This window comes from Podarcis melisellensis (assembly GCF_964234715.1).
Source record: "Podarcis melisellensis genome assembly, chromosome: 8".
Taxonomy (NCBI): Eukaryota; Metazoa; Chordata; class Lepidosauria; order Squamata; family Lacertidae; genus Podarcis; species Podarcis melisellensis.
Window position 1 is genome coordinate 9,199,163 of NC_138540.1, and position 27,449 is coordinate 9,226,611.

The 27,449-nt window shown below is 46.4% G+C and overlaps 1 protein-coding gene across 1 annotated transcript in view; it reads right to left on the reverse strand.

Moving 5' to 3' along the window:
* The window catches only part of TMEM116 (transmembrane protein 116), a 37,799-nt gene that overhangs the window by 9,868 nt on the left and 482 nt on the right, over nt 1-27,449 (reverse strand). The window contains exons 2-8 of the mRNA XM_081923257.1: nt 24,430-24,476; nt 23,131-23,194; nt 19,592-19,732; nt 11,236-11,340; nt 4,944-4,993; nt 4,354-4,437; nt 1,360-1,486 (exon numbers count right to left, since the gene is read on the reverse strand). Of these exons, the coding sequence (XP_081779383.1) occupies nt 1,360-1,486; nt 4,354-4,437; nt 4,944-4,993; nt 11,236-11,340; nt 19,592-19,732; nt 23,131-23,194; nt 24,430-24,476 (618 nt within the window). The remainder of the gene's footprint in view (nt 1-1,359; nt 1,487-4,353; nt 4,438-4,943; nt 4,994-11,235; nt 11,341-19,591; nt 19,733-23,130; nt 23,195-24,429; nt 24,477-27,449) is intronic.

Consider the following 27,449-nt stretch of genomic DNA (forward strand, 5'->3'; position numbering starts at 1 on the left):
AACACCAGTCTGTAGCTCAGTGATACTGGATAATTTTAGAAAATTTACAGTTACGTTGTACTGGAGCTCTATATAAGCAGGCTGACTGAACCCTTCAGTTCAGTTCTGTTCTGGCCTGTGAATAAATAAGAGCTGTTTGAAGAATCGGTGTGTCGTCTGATATGTTCACCCACAACTTAACACTGGTGACGAAGGTGGACATCAGAGCACAGCCAGATGCGGCCACTCTCTGAGCTAAATCACTGAACATCACTTTCAATCCCTATCTACAGTATCCCCCTGCTGGCCCAGGGTGAGAACTTCAGCACATAACAGATACAACATCTGCTTTGCATGCAAAAGGTTCCAGGTTCAGTCCCCGACAGCATCTCCAGGTAGGGCTTCGGCGAGAACCTGGTCCAAAACCTCAGAGAGCTGCTGCCAGTCAGTGTAGGAAATATTGATCCAGATGGGCCAATGATCTGTACAAGGCAGCTTCCCATGTTCTGCCAGCTGATCCTAAGGGCCTCAAGGCTTGACTCTCCAGTCCAGCCAACTTGTCTCGTGCCTGAGTCTTTCCCGTGGGTACTGCTTTGGGTCTCGATCTCTGCCTAGTTTTGATTCTATGCCCCTATCTCTGGCTCTTCTCGCTGTTCCAGAACCTGAATCCCTCCTCAAAATAAAATAAAAAAATTTCTTCCAGTAGCACGTTGTTGTTGTTTAGTCGTTTAGTCGTGTCCGACTCTTCGTGACTCCATGGACCAAAGCATGCCAGGCACTTCTGTCTTCCACTGCCTCCCGCAGTTTGGTCAAACTCATGCTGGTAGCTTCGAGAACACTGTCCAACCATCTCGTCCTCTGTCGTCCCCTTCTCCTTGTGCCCTCCATCTTTCCCAACATCAGGGTCTTTTCCAGGGAGTCTTCTCTTCTCATGAGGTGGCCAAAGTATTGGAGCCTCAGCTTCACGATCTGTCCTTCCAGTGAGCACTCAGGGCTGATTTCCTTAAGAATGGATAGGTTTGATCTTCTTGCAGTCCATGGGACTCTCAAGAGTCTCCTCCAGCACCATAAGGTATGAGCTTTCGTGTGCATGCACACTTCTTCAGATACCTTATCTAAAGAAGTGTACATGCACATGAAAGCTCATACCAATAACAAACCAACTGTTCCTAAGGTGTTACTGGAAGATTTTTTTTTATTTTGTTGCGACTATGGCAGACCAACACGGCTACCTACCCGTAACTGAATCCCTCCTATTTTAGACCCCACCCTGGCTTCTCGAATACCTCCCTGCCCACACCTGAAATTCCAGATCACCTGGAGCCCAGCTCTGCTTTTCCTGAGGCCATCTTTTTTGTAATGAGCGCCTGTGTCCCTTACCAGGATAGCAATGAAGCTGGCCAGGAATGAGATGAAAAACACTCCGATGCCGTAAGAGAACATCACACCGCAAGGATGTTGATGGCGACCCGTGATGAACTTGACTTCCGTGTGCATCAAGAGGCATCTGCCGGACAGAAAGCAGATAGAAGGTCCATAAATAGCAACATCCTAGTGGTCCCGGGCCCTAAGGAAGTCAGATTAGCCTCAACCAGAGCCAGGGCCTTCTCAACACTGGCTCCGGCCTGGTGGAACGCTCTGCCTCATGAGACCAGGGCCCTGCAGGATCTGATTTCTTTCTGCAGGGCCTGTAAGACAGAGTTGTTACACCTGGCCTTTGGCTTGGAATCAACTTGATCCCCTCCCCCTCTATCCTTTTTTATTTCTCCTTCTGTGATGGAACTCCTATTTGGGGACTTCCCTGGCTTTTTTCTGGCCCACGTAGGACCAGTCTGGATAGTTGGCCTTGGTGAAGATTTGATGTTTTCATCCCCAAAATGTTTCTGATTTGAGTTTCTACTGAAATGAGGCTGCATTTTAATGTTGTATTTTAATCTTGTTTTTAAGTTGTATTTTAATTAATTGTTTTTATACCTGGTGTTAGCCGCCCTGAGTCCGGTATTGGCTGGGGAGGGCGGGGTATAAATAAAATTTATTATTATTATTATTATTATTATTATTATTATTATTATTATTATTTATTAGAAGGGGACCCTAGTCCCTGATAAAGCACAATATGGACTCACAGTCCAGGGGGACAGTCTATAGAGGCTCACACAGGCAGGACCAGTCATTGTCAAAAGGAGGTACCCCATTAGAAGCACCCCAAGTAGCCCATGAGTGGATAACTTCGAAGCTGGATTACTGCAACACGCTCAAGGTGGGGCTGCCCTTGGAAGCTTCCACTAGTGGCCAGAGTGCTGATGGGGCCCCTGGCTGACATCTCAAACTGGGCCAGGTTCCAGCTCCTTGTATTATTTTACAAAGCCCTGAATGACACGGGTCCAGGGTATCTCATGGGCCAACTGAACACTTATATCCCAGCTTGATCACTGAGATCACCTGCAGGAACGTCGTAGTTGGCGAGGCTCATCTGAGATTGACACAGAAGCGAGCCTTTAGTGTCATTAGCCAGCTCCTGCGTAAGACTCTGTCAAGAGAGATTCAACATTCACATTTTATACTAATTCTCAAATGTTTACTGGAAACTTTTCTTTGCAGCCAGGCTTTCTTTTTTCCCCTTTTGTTAAAAAATGTATTTTTCTTTTTATTTATTTAAACAAGGACATATACTGCAACGACACACAAGAACAGAAGAACAACAAAACTGAATGAAAACTAAAATTAAACATGCACACAAAATTCAAATTTGGTTGTTTCATTGACATTCCATGGGGAAAATATATTATTGGTGTTGTGGGGGTGGTAATAAGATATGTAAACAGAGATGGTTTTTTTATAAATATAAGTGAAATTCTCACTTAAAGCTGTAAGAGCTGGTGGAATGGTCTTCCTCAAGAGGTTGTGGACTCTCCTTCCTTGGAGGTTTTTAAACAGAGGTTGGATGGCCATCTGTCATGGATGCTTTAGCCGAGATTCCTGCATTGTAGAGGGTTGGACTAAATGACCCTCAGAATCCCATTCTATGATTCTATGATTCCTAAGAGTCATTTGGACCTTGCAATCATTAATATACAAAATTAAATTTTGCAGTGTATTTGAAAATGAAGCTTTTTTTTGTTTGCTCTCTACTGTACCTTGATTTTTTAGTTATTTTTTTCAGCAGTAACTGCAGACCAGATTTAGCTATACCATAAATCCTTAGTTAATCCCTCTAAATATTTCCATTTTCTTGTGATAACCCTCCTGGCCTCTAACAATTAATACATATTCGATTCCATAGGGACGCAGGTGGCGCTGTGGGTTAAGCCACAGAGCCTAGGACTTGCCAATCAGAAGGTCGGCGGTTCGAATCCCTGCGACGGGGTGAGCTCCCATTGCTTGGTCCCTGCTCCTGCCCACCTAGCAGTTCGAAAGCACGTCAAAGTGCAAGTAGATACATAGGTACCACTCCGGCGGGAAGGTAAACGGTGTTTCCATGCGCTGCTCTGGTTCGCCAGAAGCGGCTTAGTCCTGCTGGCCACATGACCCGGAAGCTGTATGCCGGCTCCCTCGGCCAATAAAGCGAGATGAGCGCCGCAACCCTAGAGTCGGTCACGACTGGACCTCATGGTCAGGGGTCCCTTTACCTTTACCTTATATCCCCAGTAATGCTAAGGAAGGAAATGGTATTCTGTTTATGAAGAAAATTAAGAAGCATTTTTCGTAATAGTCGACTGACAAAGCATTTAAATTGTTGTTTGGCTTTTAATATGCTATCATTGTTGCAAACCACTTTGATTTTTTAATAAAAATGAAATTGCGGTATGCAGATAGTTTTGCAATGGCTAAATAAATGTCTAATTGTTAGAGGGCTCCATTCAATGCTGTGGAAGGTGCAGTCTTGATTCATTCAGCAGGTATTTCGTAATTCTGTTGTTGCACCCTTATGTAAGATGAGGACTGGTGCTTCAGAGGGGTCCACAAAACCAAAGCCTGGATCCCCAATGGAAGTAATGACATCACAAAAAACTTGACAGGTGGGGAAGAAACAGACATGCCTGAGTTGAATTCGCAGGATCATGCCCAACATCAAAATAACCAGGTGAGCTAAAAGGAACAGCCGATTCCTCTAGACAATCATCTTCAGGAATCTGAGCACTCTGTAAATCCTTTGGAAGAGGATTTTCTCAGCTCCTTTAGGAATCTCCCTCAGGAAGAGCAACAAACAGTTATCAAGAGGCTTGATCTTATGAGCCAGACATTGAAAGAGATTAAAGAATCGGAGGTAGAGACTGACAATAGACCCAATGGCCACAACAGAATGATAACTATAGAACCACCGGAGTATTGGATTCATTCAGCAACAACTGAAGTGCGGTCAGGTTGACTCACCCATGTTCCGCAGTGAAGTTCTGATAACATTCGTAATAGTTGCCCAGCCCAAACACGGGAACCATCAGTAAGAAAGGAACAGAGCTGGAAGAAGAAATGGACAGCGTCCCAGTTAAGACAGGCCTCCCGTAAGTCTTCTTTCCAGAGACAACAAAGAAACAGGATGGCTCACAGTCCAGAGTGAGTGGATATCCGAATCTGCTTCATATGGAATCAGATATTTGAGCCCCCTTTGACTACACCATACATTTAAAGCACCACATTTAAAGCACTACCACTTTAAACAATCTTGGCGTCCCCCAAAGAATTATGGGAACTGTAGTTTGTTAAGAGTGCTGATAGTTGGTTGTTAGGAAACGCCCATTCTCCTCCCAGAGCTGCCAGAGTTCCTTGGGCATGGAGACCTAACTGTTAAACCACTCTGGGAATTATAGTGTAATAAGAGAGAAAGAAAAATCTTTCTTCACCAACCTTCTCCACTAACCACATCGTTGTTTGCTTAAATATATACTACTTTTGCTTTTTTAAAAACAAAACGAAACTTTTATTTCTGAATGGAGGAAGCCCTGTTCCAAACCATTTAAACTTACCCAGACAAAAAGATAGCTGTTCGGCCAATGTGATTTACGTAGCTCAGAATCTACAAAAGAAAGAAAAAACCACACACAAGGGATTTAACTGCTTTGTATAGTTTTGACACAAGACGGGGAGTCACTGTTTTGATATGCATAAAACAATTGCGTGTGACAGTAATCTATCATCTTACACTCATTTGACTTGCACAATTTCAACCACACACAGATGGAGGTGGACTGGCTCAAATTGCATGAGTCAATTCTCAAGGAAGTTGGAGAGCTTAGCAGCTCTTTCCACGCCGAGTCTGCTTGGGCCTACCAGGTTAGTTATTGGCTTCCATCTACCTTGGGAGACAATGGAGGAGTGAAGCTCTGGGGATGGAGTCAAGCTGTTGGAAAGTTGCAGCGCTTGCTGTGGCGGCTGTAGAGACCAAGGTGGGAGAGACATGTTTTGTTGCAGCTGGGGCAGATGAGATTTCTCATGAGAATTCCTAGCTATTCAAATGCTGATGAATTTTCAGGAGGACATTTTAAAGAGGGTGGGGGAAGCAAACATGCAGAATTGTAGGGAACTGAACTTAAGACTGAACAGTGGTACCTTGGAAGCCGAATGGAATCCGTTCCGGAAGTCCGTTTGACTTCCAAAACATTCGGGAACCAAGGACGCTCCAGCAGCCAATCAGAAATCAAGGAAGCCACATTGGACGTTCGGGTTCCAAAAGAACATTGGCAAACCGGAACACTCACTTCCGGGTTTGTAGCATTCAGGAGCCAAAACGTTCGACTCGCAAGTCATTCATTAACCAAGGTACAAGTGTACTGGAAAAAGAGACACTGATTTGACAGATTCCTCCATCACTCATCCCACGGAAGGGTCATGAGCCTAAGCAAGGAAGCAGGCTGCAGGAACCTGCAGCGGGGTTACATAGAGGTCAAGATAGGTGTTATTCCAGCCACTGGGCAGGTCAAAATAAGGGCTGACAGTGTTGGGTTTCCAGGCCATGCCAAAGGCCAACATCTGGTGTTTGTGTCCTAAAAGATCTTCCTCACAGGAAGATGTGGAATCAGAGAATTGTACCGTTGTCCACACTCTGCAATTCTGGAATCACAGCTCAAGAATCCTTGGCAGGTGGCCATCCAACCTCTGCCTAAAAACCTCCAGTGATGGAGAGTCTCCCACCTTCTAAGCTAATTCTTGCCTTCAGAAAGTGCTTCTTAAAGTTTAGCAGGAAACTCCTTCCTTGCCATTTGAACCCATTGATTTGATCCTCTCTTCTGGAGCAGCAGAAAACAAGATCACTCCATCTTCCATGTGGCGGCCCTTCAGATGTTTGAAGATGGCTCTCATATCTCAAGACTCATCTTCTCCAGGCTAAACATCCCCAACTCCTTCAACCATTCCTCATATGGTTTGCAGACCCTTTCCTCCTAAGTCTTGTGGCTGCTTTGGGTGCCCAGGCACACACTACATTGTGGGTTTGTGGTCCAGGCCTGAATCTTTAGGTGCCTGGGGGCAGCTTGACCTCAGCATCTCCAGCTATTGGAGGGAAGGGGTATGGGTGGGTAGTACAGTGGTACCTCGGGTTAAGAACTTAATTTGTTCTGGAGGTCTGTTCTTAACCTGAAACTGTTCTTAATCTGAAGCACCACTTTGGCTAATGGGGCCTCCTGCTGCCGCCGCGCCACCAGAGCACGATTTCTGTTCTCATCCTGAAGCAAAGTTCTTAACCCGCGGTCATATTTCTGGGTTAGCGGAATCTGTAACCTGAAGCGTATGTAACCTGAAGCATATGTAACCCGAGGTACCACTGTAGATGCTTGAGAACCAGGAGGAAGAGGCTGGCAAGGGAATATCCCACACCAAGGAGACAAATAACTTATGCAATGGGAGTGTTTTCCTCCCGCCCCCCCCCCTTCTTTCTCTTTCAGACCTGGATTTATGGCAGCACTCATAGGAGGCAAAAGTTGACAGAAGAGAAAGAGAAAAGAGAGAAAGAGAAGAGAAGAGAAGAGAAGAGAAGAGAAGAGAAGAGAAGAGAAGAGAGAGAGAGAGATCTGCCTCAATCAGTCTGGCCAATGTTGGGAGCTGTAGTTCGCAACGAAGGGGGAGAAATTTGCTACTCCTTGCATTTTAATGCAAATTCTTCCCAATGCACAATTCACAAACTCCACCCTCATCAGGCCTCCTCTTCCCCAATTTGACCAATTGGTCTTTTAAAGCCATCCAAGTTAGCGGGCATCCCTGCCTCGCCTGGAAGTGAGCTCCATTCTTTAACCATGTGTTGCGCGAAGAAGGACTTTACTGAATCTGTTCTGAATCTTACAGCATTCAGCTCCATTAGATGTCTACAAGTTCTTGTAGAGAGGAGAGAGGAGGAGAAATGTTTCTTCGCCAGCTCTTTGGTTGTTCCCATTGGTAGGTAACTGGAAATGCTTTAGGTAAAGGTAAAGGGACCCCTGACCACTAGGTCCAGTCGTGGCCGACTCTGGGGTTACGGTGCTCATCTTGCTTTATTGGCCGAGGGAGCTGGTGTACAGCTTCCGGGTCATGTGGCCAGCATGACTAAGCCGAACCAGAGCAGCACATGGAAACACCATTTACCTTCCTGCCAGAGTGGTACCTATTTATCTACTTGCACTTTGATGTGCTTTTGAACTGCTAGGTTGGCAGGAGCAGGGACAGAGCAATAGGAGCTCCCCCCGTCGTGGGGATTCGAACCGCCGACCTTCTGATCGGCAAGACCTAGGCTCTGTGGTTTAACCCACAGCGCCACCCTTGTCCCTTGCTTTACCAACCTAGCAATCCAGCTCACAAATCGTGCAGCTGCCTCCACCTGCAGAAAGTACACAGAGGGCTCCTTGTGTTCCTTGAGACAGCGGTGTCCGTTCTGAGTCGAGCCCGTCGTGGAGGGACTACTGATCACAGAGCAGGTGAAGTATTTACTTAGGTTTGTCTTTTTCTCAGAACTGTGTCCCTCTGTTCCCAAACAGTGACGCTCGCTCCTCAAGAGTGTTGTTCGAGGGGAGATGACGGCAAGGGAGTGGTTTTGCGCCCGCCTCTTCCAGGACAACCTGCTCTGCTCAGGTTACTGACACCGCAAACAGCAACCACTCCTTTTGCGGACCACCCTAGACAACGCCCACCAAACATTACATGGCTATGCATGGATGCAAGTCTATGCGTCACTTTCCCATCAGGGAGCGGATTAGCAGGTGCAAGACAAGCCCAGACTCCATGGCTTTTCCCCAACAGACACTCAGAATTTTCTGCTTGTAACAGTGTGAATCGCACATCAAGGATCAACGCTTGAGATCCAAAGTATTTGTAGTGGCCAGCTGTAGGAGGCTGTATCACATGACGCAGGTCATATGATTGTATGTCTCAGGCCAGTTATGGTTTTTCCCCTCTAGTAGATCATTAACCAAAAGAGCAAACATCTTACTTGCTTTTTTAATAATGCTCCCTGCAACTCTGTGTTCAGGATAGCAAGGAAGGTGCCAAAACAGCCAGCAATATAACATATATAATATGTTATATAATATATTATATAACATATACAATATGAAGAAGCCATGGTGGAAGGTAGAGAAACTACAAGCAGGAGAGGTGTCCATGAAATTTTGGATAGCCTCCATGGGCACGCACCATGTTATCAGGGTTATACAGCTATACAAACCACACCACAACCTCACAAAAAATGTAACCAGCCCTGTATGAAAAGAAAATAGAGGGGAATCACGCCCAGAATTTGCAGGCATCAAATTCATGTTCTCTAAGAATGTTTGGAGAGCCTTTTGGATCAGGGAAAAAACAATGCTGTCCAGGGTTGTAAAGACTGCGGAGAGAATAATTGGGTGCACTCTTCCCACCTTGGATCAAATCTATGCTTCCAGGTGCCATAAGAAAGCTGCCGAGATAGCACAGGATAGTGTGCACCCCGGAAATGATCTCTTTCAGCTTCTGCCTTCTGGAAGAAGGTACAGGGTTATAAAGACTAGGACTAGCCGCCTGAGAAACAGTTTCTACCCAAATGCAATTCTGGTTCTAAACACAGTATAAGGAGTCTCTATGGGAGTATATGAAGGGACGCAGGTGGCGCTGTGGGTTAAAGCCTCAGCGCCTAGGACTTGCCGATCGAAAGGTCGGCGGTTCTAATCCCTGCGGCGGGGTGCGCTCCCGCTGCTCGGTCCCAGCGCCTGCCAACCTAGCAGTTCGAAAGCACCTCCGGGTGCAAGTAGATAAATAGGGACCGCTTACCAGCGGGAAGGTAAACGGCGTTTCCGTGTGCGGCTCTGGCTCGCCAGATGCAGCTTTGTCACACTGGCCACGTGACCCGGAAGTGTCTCCGGACAGCGCTGGCCCCTGGCCTCTTAAGTGAGATGGGCGCACAACCCCAGAGTCTGGCAAGACTGGCCCGTACGGGCAGGGGTGCCTTTACCTTTACCTTTATGGGAGTATATTGTATTTTAAAATGGGGTATCAGAGTTTTTAGGGGGCTAACCAGGTTAGAATAGCTGGGATAGCAGGCTTGTTGGTTTTTGAATGTCTTATGTAGATTTTTTTCAATTTCATTGTTCTGTATGGGACAATAACAATAAAGATTATCGTATTGTATCTCGGTTGGCATCCTGTTCTCACAGCAGCTACCCAGGTGCCTGTGGGAAACAGGAGGCAAACACAAGAGTGCTTTCTCTGCCTGTGTGCTCCAGCGACTCATTTACAGGAGCATGTCTGCTTCTGACTGTGGAGCATAGCCATTGTGGCTAGTAGCCATTGATAGCCTTTTCCTATGTGAATTTGTCTAATCCTCTTTTAAACCCATCCAACGCGGGTGGCGCTGTGGGTAAAACCTCAGTGCCTAGGACTTGCCGATCGTATGGCCGGTGGTTCGAATCCCTGCGGCGGGGTGAGCGCCTGTCTTTTGGTCCCAGCTCCTGCCCACCTAGCAGTTCGAAAGCACCCCTAAGTGCAAGTAGATAAATAGGTACCGCTTTATAGCGGGAAGGGAAACGGCGTTTCCGTGTGCTGGGCTAGTGCTGGCTCGCCAGAGCAGCTTCGTCACGCTGGCCATGTGACCCAGAAGTGTCTGCGGACAGCGCTGGCTCCCGGCCTCTTAAGTGAGATGAGCGCACAACCCTAGAGTTGGACATGACTGGCCCGTACGGACAGGGGTACCTTTACCTTTTAAGCTGGTGGTCATCACTGCCTCCTGTGGGAAGGAGTTCCATAGGACTACATGAATTTTGTTAATAATTAATTTTAAGTGTGTGTGTTTATGCATTGCATTTAGGTCCCACCTTTTCCTCCAAGGAGCTCAAGGTGACGTACATGGTTCCTCTTGTCATTTAATCCCCACCAGGTAGGCTAAGAAGCAGTGACTGGCCCAACGTCACCCAGTGAACTTAATGGCTGAGTGGGGATTCGAACCCTTGTCTCCCAAGTTCTAGTCCAAAACTCTAACCATTATGCGCCACACTCCAATACAAACCTACACCCATATACATTTTTTCTTATATGAAACTGCCCATCTTTCCCCAAACAGTGATACCATGGTTTAAGAACAATTTACCATATTTTTCGCTCTATAAGATGCACCAGACCACAAGACGCACCTAGTTTTTGGGGGAGGAAAACAAGGAAAAAAATATTCTGAATCTCAGAAGCCAGAACAGCAAGAGGGATCGCTGCACAGTGAAAGCAGCAATCCTTCTTGCTGTTTTGGCTTCTGGGATAGCTGCGCAGCCTGCATTCGCTCCATAAGACGCACACACATTTCCCCTTACTTTTTAGGAGGGAAAAAGTGAGTCTTATAGAGCAAAAAATACGGTAGTTTATTAACAACTTGGATTAAGAACGCTGCAAACCCAGAAGTAGGTGTTTTGGTTTGTGAACTTTGCCTTGGAATAAGAACATGTTTCGCTTCCTGTTGAGCGTGTTCCATTTGTAAATTGAGTCCCCCGCTGCTATGGGAAAGCACACCTTGGTTTAAGAACGCTTTGGTTTAAGAACGCTTTGGTTTAAGAACGGACTTCTGGAATGGATTAAGTTTGTAATCCAAGATACCACTGTATGGGCTTCCCTGCCAGTGAGTCTTTAGGATAATCGTGGACCGCTCTGCCTTTTCTTCAAAGCATCATAACAGCCCACAGGTATCATGTCAGTATCTGTTTTAATGTTTTACATTTTGCTATTGCGCCCTGGCTCTCTGCTTGCGATTTCTTTGTCAAAATCTGTGTGAATCGCATAGCTTTTGCCACATGAAGTTATTCTTAAAAATATACAAGCTGTTACCATAACAAAATTTACCTGGGGTGGCCGGTTTTGTAGATTCTGGTTGTATTTCATCTTCAGGTCTATGTAAAGGTGCCAAGTGTAATTGACAGTATACAAGAAGGAGGCAACATAGAAGATCTGGAAAAAAGAGGAATATGGTTGGGCAACATGCATGACCCACAATTCTGCAATCGGACCATGTATAAACTTGGGATCTGTGCAAATATGGAATTATCTACTCAGCCAAACTCCCTCCAGGTCCTTGGGATTTCACTAAGAATTGCCTGCATGCTGTCAAAATGATTTTCATCATTTTAGAAGTCACTTGCTTCTAAAAAATAAAAATAAAACGTGCCATTATGAGGATGCTAAATTTTGGCACATGTACACAAATGACACAGAATTGCAGAATATGAGGTTTTAAATGGCTATTTGCATTTTTAAATGACTGGCATATTCTTGGATTTTAAAATGGCTTTTCCAGCACCTACCTGCCATAATAACTGTTCTTATGAGAAGAAAAATGACAAATCCAAAGGAAGAAAAGTTCTGCATAGTATTGTTAAAACAGCCTTGGGCCGAGGTGTCTCAGCATGGAGTTTGAAGGCAGGAAGGGCTAAGGGCAGAAATAATTTGGCATCCCCTACCCACCAGCATCCTTTTGAGAAAACAACAGCAAACAAACTTTTTAGAACTGTATCATATTATGAATACCATGAGGAAGAAGAGTTAAAGTTCCTCCTATCATAACACCGGAATCCCGGGGGACCAGCTGATTAGCAGTAGATTTTGGAAGGACAAAACAAAGCATTTGAGGAGAGGCACCCTGTGTCATTTATGGTGGTCCTGTAAAAAAAGCTTGTCATTTCTGGAAAGCAGTTTTTACTACTACAGTGGTACCTCGGGTTAAGTACTTAATTCGTTCCGGAGGTCCGTTCCTAACCTGAAGAACCACTTTAGCTAATGGGGCCTCCTGCTGCTGCTGCGCCGTTGCTGCACGATTTCTGTTCTTATCCTGAGGTAAAGTTCTTAATCTGAAGCACTATTTCTGGGTTAGTGGAGTCTGTAACCTGAAGCATATGTAACCTGAAGCGTATGTAACCCAAGGTACCACTGAGTGGTACCTTGGGTTACATACGCTTTAGGTTACAGACTCCACTAACCCAGAAATAATACCTCGGGTTAAGAACTTTACCTCAGGATAAGAACAGAAATCGTGCAGCGACGGCGCAGCAGCAGCAGGAGGCCCCATTAGCTAAAGTGGTGCTTCAGGTTAAGAACAGTTTCAGGTTAAGAACGGACCTCCAGAATAAATTAAGTTCTTAACCCGAGGTACCACTGTATAAGCAAGTTTACGCCACAGTCCGTTGTACCTTGCCCCACCCTGGCATTCTCCTCCATCTGCAAATGGGGTGGAATACACGAGTCCCTGGAACATCAAGGTTCAACCCTGAAACTGTTGGTGTCTTCAAATTGTTCTCCAACAGGAGAGAAAGATCTTAAGAACTTCTCTATAAGCAGGGCAAGTGTGGGGAGGAAAAGGCACATAACACTGGTCCTGAAAGATCTACATTGGCTCCCAGTACGTTTCTGAGCACAAGTCAAAGTGTTGGTGCTGACCTTTAAAGCCTTAAACAGCCTCGGCCCATTATACCTGAAGGAGTGTCTCCACCTCCATCGTTCAGCCCAGACACTGAGGTCCAGCGCCGAGAGCCTTCTGGCGGTTCCCTCCCTATGAGAAGTGAGGTTACAGGGAACCAGGCAGAGGGCCTTCTCGGTGGTGGCCCTGTGGAATGCCCTCCCACCAGAAGTCAAGGAAATAAACAACTATCTGACTTTTAGAAGACATCTGAAGGCAGCCCTGTTTAGGGAAGTTTTTAATGACTGGTGTTTTATATCTTTTTTTAGTCTTTTGTTGGGAGCCGCCCAGAGTGGCTGGGGAAACCCAGCCAGATGGGCAGGGAAAAGGTAAAGGGACCCCTGACCATTAGATCCAGTCGTGACCGACTCTGGGGTTGCAGTGCTCATCTTGATTTATTGGCTGAGGGAGCCGGCGTACAGCTTCCGGGTCATGTGGCCAGCATGACTAAGCCGCTTCTGGCGAACCAGAGCAGCACATGGAAACGCCATTTACCTTCCTGCCGGAGTGGTACCTAATTATGTACTCGCACTTTGACATGCTTTCGAACTGCTAGGTTGGCAGGAGCAGGGACCAAGCAACTGGAGCTCACCCCGTGGCAGGGATTCGAACCGCCGACCTTCTGATCAGCAAGCCCTAGGCTCAGTGGTTTAACCCACAGCGCCACCCGCGTCCCTGATGGGCAGGGTAGAAATAACAAATTGAACTGAACTGAAAGGCATGGATAAGATAATCAGGGAGAGGGTTTCCCAAAGTGCACCAAGGAACTGCTAGCTAGAATCAATCTGGATTGAAAACAGCATGCGGATGGCTACGAGATGCTCTGGATTGAAAGTTCCTTTTAGTGCTCCAAACGGGGTCAGCGTGTATGCGGTTTATGTCTGACACAGTGGGGCTCTTCTGATATTTTTGTCCTGCCCTTTTCCCGCCAGTCATTATAACTGCTTTGCTTCCCTCCCATCCATTGTGCTGGCCAAATGGAGTGGAATTTTATTAAAAGCTTTCTAGGCCATTTGGATTTAATTGAGGGCGTGGAGGCGGGGGAGCAGGTACAACAGCCACACAAGGACCTTGTTGCATGTCAGTGGAGCATGGAATTCACGTTTTGATGGGGTCATGAGAGGATTCTCAAAAACACAAATGGTTCTTTGGCAACTCTGGACAGGCAACTGGAGAGGACATGGGAACAAGCAGAGACAGCAAGCCGGGAGTGTTGCTTAGGGGTGGCTCTGTTGGAGTTTGGTAAATATATTGCAGTGGCATGCAGAAAAAGATGTTGTGGTTAGACTGCTGGCAGGGTGGATAAAAACCAATGAGTTTTTTTTTAAAAAAAAACTGGATTTTTAAATTTTAATTTGGATTTTTTTTTTGTTTAAATCAGATTTTTTATTTCAATCAGTTGTTTTTTGCTTTAAATCGGATTTTAAAAATAAAATGCTTTTGGAGGAAAAAACTTCCTAAAGATTTAAGTTACATTATAGTCCAAAGACTATTCATCAGGAAATAAGGATTTGATTTAAGTTTTTCACGTGTGCTAAAACTCAGTCTAAGGTGGTTTTTTAATCGCTTAACCACATCAGTTAACAAATATGGATATATATGCTATAATGTTACTGTATTAGTTAAATAAATTGTTTAAGTTGTTGTTAAGGAAATGATTATTTTTCTCCTTCCAATAAAGGCCAATTATAAACAGTTTACTTATGAAACCTCACAATAATTTCATAATTCACTGTTTATGTGTTTCTAATTGTACAGTATAACCAAATCAGTAATTTTTGATATAACTGCAAAAACTACTCTGAAAATTTATTATTCCAAAAAAGGAAAACTTCATCTGGTTGTAAATATTAAGATTATATCAGCAAGAATGAGTCTGTAAAAAAATGATTTAAATCAAGTCTTACAGACTAGTGATTTAAATTGATTTGATTTAAATCAAATCCACCCTGACTGCTGGTTTAAAGCAGGCTTCCTCAACCTCGGCCCTCCGGATGTTTTGAAACTACAATTCCCATCATCCCTGACCACTGGTCCTGTTAGCTAGGGATCAGTCATGAAACCCAGGGTGGGGCGTTGCTACGTAGGTTGCATGTGTGGCGTCGCCGGATGGCTGACAGTGCGCTGCTTCTCCCTCCCCCCCCCCCATGCTACTATCCGTGTATTGGACGACCCCAGTTTTTTGGCATGATTTTTCAGTCAAAAAACCTCGTCCAATACATGGAAAAATATGGTAGTTCCCCACAGGCATCTGGTTGGCCAGTGTGAGAACCAGATGCTGGAATAGATGGGCCAGTGGCCTGATTCAGCAGGATCTTCATATGGATCTAGAGCTAGACCCCAGAACGCCACACACACACCTCAGAGAACTTCTTAGGGTGATGAATCTGCCAAGAGGGCCCTCTCTGCTGATCACAACCCCCAAGAAGGCCTGTAGGGAAGGCGGTGCCCTTTCAAGAATTTGAGCCATAGTCATGCCTGTCCAGCAGGTACTGCAAAGAACTTGGAGAGAAAGCTGTCTCTTGCCTTTAATTTCCTGGCAAAATTTGTTAGCAGACCTTGCAGCTTGGGTCAATTAGATGGGAATAATCGCTTACAGTTTCTGAAGTTCAAAGGCTTTATTCATGCAGGAGTTATTAACAGGATGAGTGGAGGTGAGAGGGAGAAAATGGCAGACATATCTCAAAAAGCTGGGAGATAACAACAAACAAAATGGCTCAGCTTTTAGGGGTGGAATTGATTTAAACAAAGAGCTACAAACAAGTGCTGGCTAGATTGCTCCACAAACGTGCCCTTTGGTAGTTGAAAGCAACACATGCATTAACTTTGAATTCAAGGGAACGTATTTGCTTTACTCAAACATTTTTTTTACATTTGACCACTTTCTGAACCTAAGAAGAGAGCACCCTGCTGACTCAGACCAAAGGCATCCAGTATCCTATTTCCCACTTTGGCAAACTAGATTCTTCTACAAGATTACCTACACAAATTACACACAGATACAGATTTAACTTGATTTGAGACACATATGCACCCTTCACATAACAATTGCGGGAGGCAGTTTACAAAGGGCCTCAAAGACGAACTTCTGGGTGCAGAGCCCAGGAATGTGGTTTGGCTAAACGCTCTGCCTATATTTATTCAGCATTTTGCTTTTAAACAGGCCTGTGGGCAATTTTTTGTATACAGGCAAGATGCTCCAACTTCCTTCAGATGTGTAAACAGCTTCAGAATAATTCAAATGCTCTCTTAAAGGCAAGAGCAAACTAGGGACCGGGGGAAATGTCAGAAAGACCAGATGTGCTGCATGCCAGCAAATGGAAAAAATGAAAACACAGAAACAGGAAGATCGGATTTCCTGGCATGACTGATGATACATGGGGAACAATAAGCTTGAAGGTTTGGAAAACCAGTAGGCCACTGTCATTTAAAAAGAAAGAATATAGTGATTCTAACCAGGGACTCCTACAGCAGGGCTTGCAAAGGAGTAGTCCAGGTTCATCCGAATTCAGACCACATTCACACCATGCACTGAAAACACTATGATACCACTTTAAACAGTCATAGCTTCCCCCAAGGAAACCTGGGAAATGTAGTTTGTGACAGGTACTGATAGATGTTAAGTGATTCCTTCCCCCCTCCCAGAGCTACTATTCCTAGAGTACTTTAACCATCACTCCCTCTTCAAAAAGAACAGCTCTCTGAAACCTAGAAGGCCAGCAGGAGTATCCCTGGATTTAAAGTTTAAGAATATCTGGAGACTGCCTAGCAGTGAGAAAATAACTCATAACAGGAGCCATAAAAATGACAAGAAAACTGGGCACATGTTATGCAAGATGGTGGCGTTTTGGGCAATACAGTGGTACCTCAGGTTAAGTACTTAATTCGTTCCGGAGGTCCGTTCTTAACCTGAAACTGTTCTTAACCTGAAGCACCACTTTAGCTAATGGGGTCTCCCAAGGACGCCGCGCCGCCAGAGCACGATTTCTGTTCTCATCCTGAAGCAAAGTTCTTAACCTGAAGCAATATTTCTGGGTTAGCGGAGTCTGTAACCTGAAGCGTATGTAACCTGAGGTACCACTGTATACAAATGAGTCTGGTCTTAAAGATAAACTCATCTTTGCCTATATTATTATTATTATTGTTGTTGCTGTTACTGTTATTATTATTATTATTAACCACCCTATACCCGAAGGTCTCAGGGCGGCTCACAGAAAAGATCAACATAAAAATCACATTCTATATAATAAAAATAAGAACAACAACCCAATAACAGCTCCCCAAAAGAGCCACATTTTAAAAGCGTATAGGATGTATAGCTATCATGAACAGTATGGCCTGAACTGTATTCTTCCCTGGGAATGGCTATCTGTGATAGATAATAAATAAATAAATTGTGCTCCCCCCAATGCATTATATGCTGGAAATCTCAATAGTTTGTACAGATTAATTATTATTATTTATGTTAATAAATAGGATTCCCTAGGATCTAGGGCAGGGGTAGCCAATGTGATGCTCTCCAGATGTTGGTCTCCAGCCCCCATTCTTCTGGGCCAATGGCCAGAAGGGAGCTGGAGCCCAGCCACATCTGGAGGGTACCAAACCTACTACCCCTGGCCTGGAGAAAGTTCAGATGCTGAAATATTGGGTTGACCGGCTCTGAATACACCCCACCACCACCACCACCCACAATTGTGAGGTGGGTATTTAGCATTTAGCTCTAGCTCTAGCTTCCAAACTGGGATCACAGGCACTTTGGACCCCGGGATCAAAGGCACAAAACACATCAGCACAGCACAGGAACACCAGTTACTGCTTTCCCTTGAGAGAGTGTTCTGCATGTTCGTTCCAGGAAGTGTGCAGGTAAAGTCTATTGGCACAGACCCATGTTATGGTTTCGCTCTATCCCAAAGCAAAAAAGAGACCTTTGCAATTCCCCTATCAAGTGCTGCCTGCGACCCCGGTCAGAGCAGACAATTCTGGGCTCGGCAGATTACTGTATTTTTCGCTTTATAAGACGCACCAGACCACAAGACGCACTTAGTTTTTGGAGGAGGAAAACAAGAAAAAAATATATTCTGAATCTCAGAAGCCAGAACAGCAAGAGGGATCACTGTGCAGTGAAAGCAGCAATACCTCTTGCTGTTCTGGCTTCTGTGATAGCTGCACAGCCTACATTCGCTCCATAAGACGCACACACATTTCCCCCTTTTACGAGGGAAAAAGTGAGTCTCATAGAGCAAAAAATACGGTAATTTCCTGGTTTAGCTTCTTCCAACAAACACTTGGCAAAATCCAACCAACCCCACAGCCTTACGACAACCACTGCTCTGGTCGGCAAGTTTCTGGGGCAAGCAGGTATGTTTTAATCAAAGAGGCCACTGTCTTCTGCCTCCAACCCAGAGCTTTCCAAACTTTTCATGTTGGTGACAATTTTTTAAGACATGCATCATTTCACAACACAGTAATTCAGTTTTACTAGCAAGCCAGAGGTTAAACTAACACCTTTCCAGCCCCGGGAGGAGCGTGGGGAACATTCGTGCGACACACCAACACACCAATGTGTTGTGATGCACAGTTTCGAAAGCTCTGGTCTAGGAGAGCCTACTCAGAAGCTGGCTCAGCTCCTTGAAGCCACCCCTGCCCTCTCAGGACTGCCTGACATGTTTACCAAACCACACCTCTTGTGACAGCTCAGCACCCAGCCAGCACACATTCCAGCTGGCGCAAGCAAGGAGAAATTCCCAATACGAAGTCTGCAAAGCACTAGAAAAGCGAGGGCAGTCTCAGAATTGGACGACTGTCTTTCTTTTTGTAAAGATTGTCCAAGGAAGTCCTGATTCTCCAAAGGTGGACCAGTGGACCACTGACCATTTGATCACTGGTCAATTTCCAGCAGACCATCTCAGACCTTCAGATGCCTTCAAATCATGTCAATTATATTTTTTTTTATACGGCATTTTTGGGGGAACAGGAAAACCTGATGGGGGCTAACAACATGGGATAGGGGAAGGAAGACCAGTCCTCTTAGAGCAGTAGTAAGTCCACAGTTACAAAACCCCATCAAACAACCCAATAAAACTGTAGCAGAAGCAGGAAAAAGTAACCAAGCATAATTAGTATAGAATTAGGACCCCAAAAGCCTCCTGGGACAACAGCCACATCCCTACTAAACAGCAGAAGGCTAACAGTGATGGGACCAGAGTGGCTTCTCTACGGAGTGTTTTCCATGAAAATGGAGCCACGTTATAGAAGGCCCTGCCTCTAATGGCCTTCTGCTTGACCACCTGTAATCTACAGTGGTACCTCGAGTTAAGTACTTAATTCGTTCTGGAGGTCCTTACTTAACCTGAAATTGTTCTTAAACTGAGGTACCACTTTAGCTAATAGGGCCTCCTGCTTCTGCCGAAGCACGATTTCTGTTCTCATCCTGAAGCAAAGTTCTTAAGCCAAGGTACTATTTCTGGGTTAGCAGAGTCTGTAACCTGAAGTGTCTGTAAACTGAAGCGTCTGTAACCCGAGGTACCACTGTATTTGTTTTAAATGGGTCTGAAGTTATCTTGAACTTTGTCTAGATGAAGTAGACTCTGGAACATGGCTATGAGGGGTCTCTATACGTGGTCTCTCCCAGGTCCTAGTCCAACCCTCTAACCACTACAGCACCTTGGCTCCCTATTGCTGCTAGCACCACAGGCAAAAAAACACACTCTCCATCCCCAAAACAGGCCAAAGTGCCGGCATCCTTCTTACCTCTGCTGTAGCTTGTAGGTTGTAGCAAGAAGCCTCCTGGCTTGCGGACGTTGCGGCCTCTTCATTGTAGAGGAGAGCCCCAAACAGCCAGCTCATGCCCAGAAAGAGATCCAAGAGGCTCAAGTAGAACAAAGGCCGTCCCTGGGGAAGAAGGAGAGGGAGTGGTTGTTATTTCCTTATTTACTGCATTCACAACTCACCTTTTTCTCCAGGGCGCTCAAGGTGGAGCCCATGGCTTCTTCGCCTCCATCTTATTTAATCCCCGTGACAACCCCGTGAAGCAGGTTAGGCTGAGAGGCAGTGGCTGCCCCCAGAGCTTCATTGCTGAGTTCAGGATTCAAACCCTGGTCCTTCCCAGGTCCCATTTCAACACTCTAACCACTACACTACACTGCTGTGGCATTGTCTTCCTCCATGAATGTATCTAAAAAGGTAAAGGGACCCCTGACCATTAGGTCCAGTCGTGACCGACTCTGGGGTTGTGGCGCTCATCTCGCTTTATTGGCCGAGGGAGCCGGTGTACAGCTTCCGGGTCATGTGGCCAGCATGACTAAGCCGCTTCTGGCGAACCAGAGCAGCGCACAGAAACACCGTTTACCTTCCCGCCGGAGCGGTACCTATTTATCTACTTGCACTTTGATGTGCTTTCAAACTGCTAGGTTGGCAGGAGCAGGGACCGAGCAATGGGAGCTCACCCTGTCATGGGGATTTGAACCGCCAACCTTCTGATTGGCAAGTCCTAGGCTTTGTGGTTTAACCCACAGTGCCACCCACGTCCCTATATGAATGTATAGTCCTCTTTTAAAGCCCGCCAAGTTGGTGGCTGTCACTTCCTGCTGCAGGAAGGAGTTCCAGAGTTTGAATCCAGCGGTTGAATCCTGCTTCTTCATCGCCAATGATGGGGTAGCATCTTCTGCTCCCGACCCCTCGAGACAGCAGGCTAGATTAGGGCAGTGGTGGCCAAACCTGGCGCTCCAGCTGTTTGGGGACTACAATTCCCATCATCCCTGACCACTCGTCGTTAGCTAGGGGTGATGGGAGTTGTAGTCCAAAAACAGCTGGAGGGCCAAGCTTGGCCACCACTGGATTAGGGGGTCCAGGACAGCCTGGGTGGCAACCAAGGGGAAATAGCTTGGTGAGTAGGATAACAGCCAGGAGGAACAGCCAGGTGCTGCTGCTTGCCCCCAGCACCTGCTGTCTGAGGCAGGGGCCTCACTCTGCCTAATGATAGGACCGGCCCTTTGGGCTTCAGTTAAAATACTGCTATTGACCTATCAAATTTGACGAACCTATAAGATCTGTCCCATTGAGCTGGTTCTCACAAACAAATGCGCAGCCTTCCCAGAAAGGACCTCGTGGTCACTCTGGTTAAGATATGATGGTGTGTGAGTACTATAAATAAAGTTTAAAAATTCCATTCTTTAGCAGGAACAACTGTGGCATTTCAAGATTACATGAATTACGGTAGTCTTCGGCAGCAAGCAGTCTTGCTACTCATGAAAGGCTAACCAATTTATTACAGCACAAGGTTTTGTGGCCGAAGTCCACTTTATCGGGGGCCGGAAATGGATTCTCGGTCGGCAGATATTTAACCTTTGTATATCGTATTGTTGTTTTATTGCTATGGCTGATGCAAATAAAGTTCCAACCTGTAAACAGAGTTTGAACGGTCATTAAATCTGGGAAGGACCCTCATTGGGAGAGGAATCCATCGCCTCCCTTCATAGCCAAGCAGTTTTGGACACGAGTTCCAATCCTACAAGCATCCTTTGAAATCCCTCTGTTGGGGTAAGGAAACTGTTAAACTGCATAGTAACCACGGGGGCCCGAAAAGAGCTCCTTCACATTTGACATGCACCAAGTTGTCTTCCTGCTCTTTGACCACATTCACCCCATACATTTAAAGCACTATGATACCGCTTTAAAAAAACCATGGTCCCCCCCAAAGAATTCTGGGAGTTGTAGTTTGTTAAAAGTGCTGAGAGTCGTTAGGAGGCCCCCTTATTCCCCTCCCAAAGTTACAATTCCCACAGTTCCCTGTGGAGGGGAACTGAGTGTTAAACTTGTGATGGGTCCCTCACTACCCTTAAAAAAACTACACTTCCCAGAATTCTTTGGGGGAAGCCGCAACTCTTTAAAGTGGTACCCTAGCACTTTAAATGTATGGTGTCTATGTGCTCTTTTCTATGTAGATGCTGATTGTAGCAACAGCATGCATGTATGCAAAATTTGAAAAATGCAATAAATATTTCGAATTATATAAATATACATTTAAAAAATGCACCCACATCTGAAGGGTCCGAGATTGTGGGAACCCGGCGCATCCTTGAAGCCATGTGTCATGTTTCAAGGATGAAGAATGAAAGAAAAACCCCTTTTTTTTGCTGTAATTCCAAGGTTTGTAATAAAGTTGCTGGTTTCCTCGCTCACCGTGTGTGTCCCCATCCATAGTGTGACACACAGAGGTGGCATGACAGACAGAAAGTCAACAGGAGAGGTTTCCCTGCAGTGAAAGGCTTTGTCTTTTTTTCTATTATTGCATTTATACAACCATCTTTTTTTCTCTCCGGGGATCTCAAGGTGGTTTGCTCAGTCCTTTTCCTTATTTAATCCCCACAGCAGCCCTGTGAGGCGGGTTAAGCTGAGAGAGGCAGCGACAGGTCACCCTACTGAGCTTCATGGCTGAGTGGGTATTTGAACCCTGGTCTCCTTGCCGCGAAGCTCACTGGGTGATGTTGGGGGCCAGTCATTGCCTCTCAGCCTAGCCTACCTCACAAGGTTGTTGTGGGGATGGGCAGAACCATACACACCACTTTGAGCTCCTTGGATAAAAAAGGGGAATATAAATGCAAATGATGATGATGAAAATAATAATAACAAGGTAAAGGGACCCCTGACCATTAGGTCCAGTCATGACCAACTCTGGGGTTGCGGCACTCATCTCGCTTTATTGGCCGAGGGAGCCAGCATACAGCTTCTGGGTCATGTGGCCAGCATGACTAAGTCGCTTCTGGCGAACCAGAACAGTGCACGGAAATGCCGTTTACCTTCCCGCTGGAGTGGTACCTATTTATCTACTTGCACTTTGACGTGCTTTCAAACTGTTAGGTTGGCAGGAGCAGGGACCGAGCAACGGGAGCTCACCCCGTCATGGGGATTCGAACCGCCGACCTTCCGATCGGCAAGTCCTAGGCTCTGTGGTTTAACCCACAGCGCCACCCGCATCCCTCAATAATAATAATAGCAGCCGCTTAATTGCCAATGGAGGAGATGACCTCTTGCCAGGGGCTCTGCTCTTGCACAGCTTATAACAGGGCTCTAGACTGCTGCTCTGAAAGGAAACAAGATGATGATTCAGCCTCTGGAGTGAAATATTTGTTTTAGCAACTAGGAGGGAAGAATGCCCTTGAAATTTTTAAACATTCTTCATGGAAATTGCTGCCCCTCCCTTCTGAGCTGCTTACATAAAGTGCAATTGAGCTTAATTCTTTTTTTTTTTAAGCAATAAAAATAAAAAACATTAAAAGAAATTCCCTTACCTGGGGGGATCTGGCTGTATTCTGGAGCATTGCATAACCAATCAGCGAACTGGACCCTATTACACTGTGGGAACAAAGAGTTGCTTGGATGAGCAGAAGGTTACCTGACATTTAACGGAGGGAAAAAAGTAGGTGCATGGGGGGGTGCGTGTCAGTTTTTGGCATTGCACAGGGTGCCACTGAAATCTGAGATGCCAAGGTCCACCACTGTTGCCAACTTTCCTTCTAGTGGGGCTCTCATGCCTTGAACAGCAGGTGGCCATCAGAAAATCTGTAGGTGACACTTTCTGAATCATTGAGCCTGCATGATGGAGAAAGCTTATCTGCCGAATTTCTGCTTAAAGGGTGTAGGACAGGTGTTGGCAAGGTTTACCTCGCCTGGGCTGGTTCACTCCAGCAGAGATCCATCCGTGGACCAGATCGCACATGTGCACCTGCAATTTCCAGCAGACATGATTTCCGGCGTCGGTGCAAACGCCATTTCCGGCACTGCAGAAGCAAGTCCCTGCGCCGCGCCGCGCTGGTTTAGGGCAGCACGCGGGGACTCACTGAGCGGGCGGCTCGGTTCAGGAGCAGCTCAGGGGCCAGTTAAACGACCCCCGAGGGCCGCATGTGGCCCATGGGCCTTAGGTTGCCTACCCCTGGCATAAGAGCATCTCCAGGACAAGAAGTTGATGACCGCTTGAGCTCTTGCTTTTGCATTTCTCTCTCTCTCTCTCTCTCTCTCTCTCTCTCTCTCTCTCTCTCACACACACACACACACACACACACACAGCCTATTCCTTGCTACTTCCAGCTTCCACTGCCTTAGACAATGAATGAAAAGGACTGGCATATGCAAAGGGCTGCCAACATTTTTTCCAGGCCTCGTTACTGTGCTTTTAGCAGCGGCTTGATCTGCAGACAGGAGAAGGCTTCTCTCCATCCTGCAAAAAATCTGCACCTGCCAACTTTTGCTGAAGTTAATGGCGCAAAGATAATGCAGAGACCCAAAGCATGCATAGAGGTCTTTGCACAAATGCACCTCAAGGCCAACAGGGACAGAGAAAATGTTTTAATTTGTCAAAACTCCTTTCATTCATTCAAAAATGTTCATCTTCTGCCTCTCTGACACTCGAGGTGACTCACAACAAGCTTTCAAAAGAAGTAAATAAAGAACATCAGCAACGGCCAGTAAAAGAGAAGAGAACAAATCCTCAAAGAGTTTCAGAGCTATCCTAAAACGAGAGGCCAGCCTCTGGCAGGAGGCTCTCCATCAGTCCCAGGTTACATCTTTAGAAAGAAGAAGCTTTGCAGTACCTCAAAGTCGCCATGACTGCTTGGATCCAGTGGATGACAGGAAAGATCTGGAGAGAAGAGAAAAATGAGATGTATCCCTGCATGACCACGGGATAGCTCAGTCGGTGCTGGTATGGCCAAGGCTGCAGGTTCAATCCCCGTACGGGACAGCTGCATATTCCTACATTGCTTAGACTGTATGATGCCCAGAGTCCCTTCCAGATCTATGATTCTATGATACAGCCTTCAACAACTTGAAGATTGAGATGTGTTGGACTACAACTCCCATCAGCCTCAGCATGCATGGCCACATGACACTGGTGCTGATGGCAGGTGTAGTTCTGCACGTATAGAGGGAACCAGGCTGGCAAAGCAATGCATTGTGGGTTGCACTTGGTCAGGGGCTGAACATGTGGATATACTCAGAGCCAGTGTGGTCACAGGGAGGACCACGCATGCCGCCTTGAGTTCCTTGGAGCAGTGGCGTAGCGTGGGGGGTGCAGGGGGGCCGGTCGCACCGGGTGCAACATCTGGGGGTTAGGGTTAGGGGGCGCAAATCCACAGGTTAGGGGGCACAAATTACTTGCCCCGGGTGCTGACAACCCATGCTACGCCACTGCCTTGGAGGAAAAAGGTGGGAAATACATGCAATAAATAAGGGACTTCTTCACACGGCACAGAACTGTAACTATGGAATTTGCTCCCGCAAGACGTTGTAATGGATAATAATTATTATTATTATTATTAATAATAATAATAATAAATTTAATTTATATCCCGCCCTCCCCAGCCGAAGCCAGGCTCAGGGCGGCTAACAACAATAAAATAATACACCATTCTAAAATCATTCTAAAAATCACCATTCATTATAAAATTAATTCAAATCAAACTCATGGCAACCATTGGGCTAGAGTTCTGTGAAGATTGCCAAAGGAGGGAGTCAGGCTGTGCCCTGGCCAAAGGCCTGGTGGAACAGCTCTGTCTTGCAGGCCCTGCGGAAAGATGTCAAGTCCTGCAGGGCCCTAGTCTCTTGTGACATGACAGAGCGTTCCACCAGATCGGGGCCACGGCCGAAAAAGCCCTGGCTCTGGTTGAGGCCAGCCTAACCTCTCTGTGGCCTGGGACCTCCAAGATGTTTTTGTTTGAAGACCGTAAGGTCCTCTGGGGGACATACCAGGAGAGGCAGTCCCGTAGGTACGAGGGTCCTAGGCCGTATACGGCTTTAAAGGTTAAAACCAGCACCTTAAACCTGATCCTGTACCCCACCGGGAGCCAGTGCAGCTGGTATAGCACCGGGTGAATGTGATCTTGCAGCGAGGACCATGTAAGGAGTCTCGCCGCGGCATTCTGCACCCACTGGAGTTTCTGGGTCAGTCTCAAGGGCAGCCCCACGTAGAGTGAGTTACAATAATCAAGTCTGGAGGTGACCGACGCGTGGATCACAGTGCCTAGGTCAAGGTGAGAGAGGTAAGGAGCCAACTGCATGGCTTTAAAAGGCATTTGTGGAACGTAAGGCTACTGACAACAGTGGCGTAGCGTGGGGGGTGCAGGGGGGGCCGGCCGCACCGGGCACAACATCTGGGGGTTAGGGTTAGGGGGCGCAAATCCACGGGTTAGGGGTCGCAAATCCACGGATTAGGGGGCGCAAATTTCTTGCTTTGCTGACAACCCACGCTACGCCACTGACTGACAATGATGGTCATGTATTATGCCAGCATTGGGAACTAACTGAATTCCCCTGGTGAGCATCACAAGTAGGGAGAGGACTACTGATCTCAGGTTCTCGCTTGCAGGATATCCACTGGAGCATCCAGCTGGCCTCTATGGGACTTGGATTAAATGGGCTTCCTTTGGTCTGAGTCGCTGTCAGGCTCTTCTGATGTCCTTGAAATGAAGGCTCCGTTGAGCTAATAACCTACTCATGGCCCCATCCTTCATGCATTTGGCTAATCCACTTTTAAAAACATCAGAGCCAGCAGGCAGCACAATGCCAGGGCATCCTGTGGCAGTGAGTTCCATAGTTATGCCCCGAGTAAGTTATCATTTTTATTACTATTTAGATTTTCATGGCTGCCTGCCAATAGATAAATGTGCCCCAGGAGGCTTACAAACAAAGCAACACTTAAAAATGCAACCTTCTGTATTTGCCTCGTTAACAGAAGTTAGACTCGAATCCAAGTTCTGCTAACTGAAGCATAGCTTGAACCTTTCTAGCTGCTGTGCATTCACCTTACAGTGGTACCTCGGGTCAAGTACTTAATTCGTTCTTAACCTGAAACTGTTCTTAACCTGAAGCACCACTTTAGCTAATGGGGCCTCCTGCTGCCACCGCACCACCGGAGCACAATTTCTGTTCTCATCCTGAAGCAAAGTTCTTAACCTGAAGCACTATTTCTGGGTTAGCAGAGTCTGTAACCTGAAGTGTATGTAACCTGAAGCGTATGTAACCCGAGGTACCACTGTACTTTTAAAAGCATTTAAGGGCTCAAAGCAGTTCTTAATTCAAACAGGATATGTGCACTCATTGTCATCCTACTAACGTTTGCGTAGAGTCCTTCCTGCAAAGCAAATTGGAGAATTCTGATGGAGAATCCCACAAAATGCAAACTCCACGGCGGAAATCTAGCAGGAGGAAAGTTGTCTTAGCCACCCAATTTCCTCTAGTTTGTTCTGGATACATATCTCCCCCCCCTCCCCCGAAGCTCCCTGGAAGTTCTTCCATTTTAAGAGTTTGGGTGGGCACCTTTATTCTGCCCACAGCCTCCAAACCGTTGCACGTTTTCGTCAACCTGAGTATATTGCCGGTGTAGCTGAGGGCGCAGTGGCGTAGCATGGGTTGTCAGCACCCGGGGCAAGGCAAGTAATTTGCGCCCCCTAACCCGTGGATTTGCGCCCCCTAACCCTAACCCCCAGATGTTGCGCCCGGTGTGGCCGGCCCCCCCCTGCACCCCCCACGCTACGCCACTGTGAGGGCCTGCTGTTGTTGCTGAAGGTATATTATACCTCTGATCCTGACGAGAGCACCTGGCCATTAGGACCAG